Source organism: Acanthopagrus latus, chromosome 3, assembly GCF_904848185.1.
Source record: "Acanthopagrus latus isolate v.2019 chromosome 3, fAcaLat1.1, whole genome shotgun sequence".
Taxonomy (NCBI): Eukaryota; Metazoa; Chordata; class Actinopteri; order Spariformes; family Sparidae; genus Acanthopagrus; species Acanthopagrus latus.
The window spans coordinates 202,501-208,170 of record NC_051041.1 but is presented as its reverse complement, the minus strand read 5'-3'; the positions used below and the strand labels follow the sequence as shown (position 1 = coordinate 208,170).

The 5,670-nt window shown below is 45.9% G+C and overlaps 1 protein-coding gene across 3 annotated transcripts in view; it reads left to right on the top strand.

The window, feature by feature from the left end:
- Positions 1 to 803: 803 nt before the first annotated feature.
- si:dkey-27c15.3 (GON-4-like protein) overlaps positions 804 to 5,670 on the top strand; it is a 15,129-nt gene continuing 10,262 nt past the window's right edge. The window contains exons 1-11 of one of the 3 annotated variants that reach the window (XM_037093824.1): positions 804 to 955; positions 2,121 to 2,392; positions 2,605 to 2,807; positions 4,130 to 4,204; positions 4,298 to 4,348; positions 4,452 to 4,505; positions 4,578 to 4,673; positions 4,752 to 4,844; positions 4,949 to 5,110; positions 5,235 to 5,445; positions 5,595 to 5,670. The exon at positions 5,595 to 5,670 is cut by the window's right edge and continues 26 nt beyond it. In XM_037093824.1, the coding sequence (XP_036949719.1) occupies positions 2,146 to 2,392; positions 2,605 to 2,807; positions 4,130 to 4,204; positions 4,298 to 4,348; positions 4,452 to 4,505; positions 4,578 to 4,673; positions 4,752 to 4,844; positions 4,949 to 5,110; positions 5,235 to 5,445; positions 5,595 to 5,670 (1,268 nt within the window). In that variant the 5' untranslated portion in view covers positions 804 to 955; positions 2,121 to 2,145. Of the gene's footprint in view, positions 956 to 975; positions 1,160 to 1,188; positions 1,656 to 2,120; positions 2,393 to 2,604; positions 2,808 to 4,129; positions 4,205 to 4,297; positions 4,349 to 4,451; positions 4,506 to 4,577; positions 4,674 to 4,751; positions 4,845 to 4,948; positions 5,111 to 5,234; positions 5,446 to 5,594 lie in introns of those variants that run through there. The other 2 variants (XM_037093825.1, XM_037093826.1) reach the window with 2 other exon arrangements.

Sequence of the window (5,670 nt, the reverse complement as noted above, 5' to 3'; positions counted from 1 at the left end):
CGTCCCCACTGACATTCCTCTGACACACCTGTCGGGTGGACCAGAACATCACAAGGTTTTATGTTTTTAAATGTTTTTAATAAAGTGTCTGACCTTTGACCTGTGTGGCTTCATTCAGGGACTCATGCTGACTCCAGAGCAAGCGATGCACAAAATAAAGTTGAGACTGTGGCAGCTGCCTGCTCATGTTTTCAAAGTAAAGGTTCTCTTCATCTCTGACTTTACAAACACTGACAGGTTTAATGCTCCAATCAGCTGAAGGACAAAATGACCATCTTTAACTGACCGGTCAATTTATTATTAAACATCAACATTTGTAATAAAACACCATATTACAGAATAGATTTTAACCCAAAAACTTTTTGGAAATGCACATTTGGAGTTTTAATGTTAAGATTTTCAGAATAAAAGTTTTCTCAACAGAGTCAATGTTCATGTGAGCACTATCTACTGAAGTTGGCATGCTAATCAGCTAGCACAGGTCTCAAAACCTTTCTTTCCCAGGGGGCAGTCGCTCCTGTGGTACCTCAAACACTCCCCTGGTTGTCGGCTGCTAGCTGCACGGCTAACTGAGCTAACAAGCTAAGAATAGCGATAGTCACTGATGTATAAAGAGAATACAGTTAGTAGTTTGTGTGGTGATGCACTGCCCATAACTGCTGGGTTCAACACGTGCTGACAGGTGACCTAAGAGGCGGAGTCAGTGACACCTGTAATGTGTGTGTGTGTGTGTGTATATATGTCAGTGAGATCAGTCCGCAGCAGTATCACGTCTGTGGACATGAATCTCTCCGCCCTGTAATATAATCCCGACCTGTGAGGGGCAGCAGCGTGCCGCACGTCATCCAATCCGCCAGAAACATAGAAGAAGAACCGCGGCGCCAACGTCACAGATACGCCGTGACGTACAGCCGGAAATGTAGTTTTTCTCAGCTGCATCTGATGGTTGTGGCGGGTAAGTGAGAGCGTGCACCGTTTTACTGTTAAACCCGATCAAGGAGTCCGGTACCGGGCCGGTACCGACAGTCAGAGCGCGGACTGACTCACCAGTACTCTGGCTCTGTCTGTAGTCCGGCTGCCGTCAGGCTTATGTTAGCGTTTAGCTCGATTGTTAGCATACTAGCTGTGGAAAAGCAGACAGCCTGATACCGACCAAGAGGTCCGTTTACCGGCTGAATACTCAGTCACTGACGGTCTGGAGCTAACAGAAGCTAACTGCAAGCTAAAATAAGCTACCTGCGAGCTAACAGACGCGAACTGCGAGCCAACAGAAGCTAACTTATAAACAGAGCATCCCGCGTTGTTTGCGTTCAGTCAGACTTTATATGTAAATGAAATATTACTGCAGCAGAATGTAACGTCACAGTTATTTTACATCACAGTGTGGAGGTAACGTCACAGTTACTTATACTTCAGTGTGGAGGTGATGTCGCGTCACAGACTCACCTGCTAACACAAGGAAGGTGGAAGCCAATGTTGGAACAAATAAGAAAGAATCAGAATCAGAAAAACTTTATTGTCCCCTGCAAAAAGCAGTGGAAATTCGTCTTTGACGTGTTCACAGATGTGCATAGAATAACGAAAATAAATACGCATATGAAATGAGCCATATGAAAGTATTGACTTTGTTTCAACAACATAAAAAACCTATTAAGGTAAGCAGGTACTTTGTTTCTTAATGCAGCTGTATTATCCTGGAAAATATTAGTTAGGAGTAATATAAGTATCGGATCAGGATTAAATATTAAAGGACTCGGATTGGAATCGGGGTAAAAAAAAAAAAAAAAGCCTGGTCGGGACATACCTAATCATGTCTTTATTATTGTGACTGTTCAGTTTATAAACTCATTGTTTTCTTAATTATGATTACAATCAAATATGAAACTTCAAGCAGTTTTAAGATAACACAAAAAACATTTTATTGTTGATCACATGAAGATGGAGTGAAACTATGACCCTGTTCATATAAATATAACCAACACATACACACTTGTGTCTCTGCAGCCTGGTTCACGTCTGTGCTCCATGTAATAACAGTGTAGAAGAAGAAGCTGCTTCTGATTGATGATGTGATGATTAGCTGCTGTGACCAGCTGTTAATAATGATGTCACTGTTTCAGAGGTCTGAGGTCATGTTTCTCCAGAATGAACCCAGTCCGCAAACGCCTCAAACTCAGCCCGTTGGCGCCTGCTGTAACCGCCAAGGCCACTGCCTGCAGACCTCCCCGCCCTGCTCAGTTCCTTTCCCATGATGCAACGCTGCTGCCGCCTCCAGCTGCTCCTGCAAGGGGCGGAGCTGAGCAGCAGCTGCAGCAGCAGGAGGAGGAGGAGGAGGAGGGTTACCTGCTGGTGGAGGAAGACACCACCGACTCCAGCCTCATCATCACCATGGGTATCACTCAGACACACACACACACACCACACACGCACACACACACACACACACACACACACACATTAATGTCTGTGTATTAGCTACCTACTGTTAGCACCCGATACCATTCAGCATTCAACTGACACAAACAGGATAATTCAGTCTGTCTGTCTCTCACCTGCATATATATCTGTCTGTCCATCTCACCTGTCTGTCTGTGTGTCTGTCAGAGGACAGCCAGGTGGAGGTGAAGGCAGCGAGGAGGAGAGCAGTGAGGAAGAGGATCAGGAAGCTGACAGAGGAGGAGGGTGAAGCCTCAGACAGTGATGAAGAGGAGGCTGGGGTGGAGATAGACAGACAGCTGGACCAGTCACTGGAGACAAAGTCCAAACAGCACAACCTGACCACAGTGAACGTCAGGAACATCATCCACGTGAGTTCAGCCCATCAGATCATATAATCAGTGTTGCTGATTATCATGATGTCAGTGATAATGCTGTTGACGTCAGTGATGAGGATGACAGTGATGAGGATGATGTCAGTGATGATGATGTGAGTGATGATGATGTCGGTAATGATGACATCAGTGATGAGGATGATGTCAGTGATGATGATGTGAGTGATGATGTCGGTAATGATGACATCAGTGATGAGGATGATGTCAGTGATGATGATGTGAGTGATGAGGATGCTGTCAGTGACGATGATGTCTGTGATGATGACGTCAGTGATGATGATGTGAGTAATGAAGATGATGTCAGTGATGAGGATGATGTCAGTGACAATGATGTCAGTGATGATGTGAGTGATGAGGATGATGTCAGTGACTATGACGTGAGTGACGATGATGTCAGTAATGATGACGTCAGTGATGTTGATGTGAGTGATGAGGATGACGTGAGTGACGATGACGTGAGTGACGATGACGTGAGTGACGATTATGTCAGTAATGATGACATCAGTGATGATGATGACGTCAGTGACGATGATGTCTGTGATGATGACGTCAGTGACGATGATGTCTGTGAAGAAGATGATGTGAGTGATGAGGATGATGTCAGTGACAATGATGCCAGTGATGATGATGTCAGTGATGATGTGAGTGATGAGGATGATGTCAGTGACGATGACGTCAGTGACGGTGACGTCAGTGACGGTGACGTCAGTGACGATGATGTCTGTGATGATGATGTCAGTGATGAAGATGATGTCAGTGATGAGGATGATGTCAGTGACAATGATGCCAGTGATGATGATGTCAGTGATCATGTGAGTGACGAGGATGATGTCAGTGACGATGATGTCTGTGATGATGACGTCAGTGACGATGACGTCAGTGACGATGATGTCAGTAATGATGACGTCAGTGATGTTGATGTGAGTGATGAGGATGATGTCAGTGACAATGATGACATCAGTGATGAGGATGATGTGAGTGATGATAATGTCAGTGATGAGGATGATGTCAGTGATGATGATGTGAGTGATGAGGATGATGTCAGTGATGATGATGTGAGTGATGAGGATGATGTCAGTGATGATGATGTGAGTGATGAGGATGACGTCAGTGATGAAGATGATGTCAGGGATGATGACGTCAGTGATGATGACATCAGTGATGACGTCAGTGACGATAACGTCTGTGACGATGATGTCAGTGATGATGACATCAGTGATGATGATGTGAGTTATGAGGATGATGTCAGTGATGGTGATGACAATGATTACAGACTGTTGTTCACCCTTGACCTACAGGAAGTGATCACCAATGAACACGTTGTGGCCATGATGAAGGCTGCCATCAACGAGACAGAGGCCGTCCCTCCATTTGTGAGTCTGTTGTTCAATCAGACCAGCAGGACCTCATTAAATATGTTAAGGAACCTGCAGAACTCTGATGTTATGCTGTTGTTTTCAATTCAGGAACCCAAAATGACTCGTTCCAAGTTTAAAGAGGTTGTGGAGAAGGGAGTGGTAAGACCTGTCTGTCTGAAAATTGACATTATATCTTTATATGAATTTTCCTGTTTATCATTGTTCCACCTGTCCTCACCTGTCCACTGACTTTCTCTGTTAGGTGATTCCAGCCTGGAACATTTCTCCCATCAAGAAAACCAGTGATGTCAGCAAGGTGAAGTTCAGACACCTGTCAGTAACAATTAAACCTTTTAGAACTGTTGGTTAATATTTGAATAACTTTCAGGCTCCTCAGTTCGTGGACATCCCTCTGGCTGAGGAAGACTCCTCTGATGAAGAGTACCATCCCGATGAAGAAGATGATGATGAGACAGCTGAAGACGTGAGGCTCTGATTGGCTGATTGATGTCTCTGCGTAGAAGCATTGATTAGTGATGTATGTGTTTGTGCGTGTGTGTAGACGTTCCAGGAGAGTGACATGGAGAGCACTGCCTCGTCTCCCAGAGGCAGTCGACTGAACAGGGTGGAGGATGACAGCTGCAGCCCTTGGCAGGTAACACCTGTGAGGTGTAGGTAACACCTGTACGGTACAGGAGAGGATCTCAGCCAGCACTGAGGCCGGTCTACAGTCATCTATAGTCTGTGTTTTCTCTTCAGACTTCTCGAAGCCGCTCTAGACGCCTGAGGCCAGGGCCTAGTTCTATGGGCCCCCCCCCTCCTCCCAAAGCCCCGCCCTCTAAAGCATTTACTGACAGCACCTTCCTGGAGAAGCTTCATGCTGTGGAGGAGGAGCTGGCTGTGTGTATGGAGCCCTACCAGGTGATACACAGACCCAAACAAAGCTACGCTTTAGAACCAGTTGGTTGATCGCTAGAACCAGTTTATTGATTAGAAATGTCTGTCAGCTCGATACACTGTATTGATTATTGATTGTGTCATGCAGCCTCTGTCTGAGTCGGAGGATGAGGTCGGTCTGATGGCTTACCGGACTCGGTCCAAGCGTCCCTTACGTGATGTGCCAATGGGCCGGCTGGAGGCGGAGCTCCGAGCTCCTGACATCACACCTGACATGTATGACTCAAGCTCTGCCCACGAGGACAGAGAATGGACTGATTGGCTGAGAGGTCTGATGACCTCAGACATGGACAATGAAGGTGTGTGTGTGTGTGTGTGTGTGTGTGTGTGTGTGTGTGTGTGTGTGTGTGTGTGTGTAGCTCTGTCACACAGTATGATTCTCTCTCTCTCTCTCTCTCTCTCTCTCTCTCTCTCTCTCTCTCTCTCTCTCTCTGTGTCTCTCTACCAGAGGAGTGTGATGATGAAGATGACCCTGAATATAACTTCCTGGCTGACATCGACGAACCCGACCAGGAGGATTACCG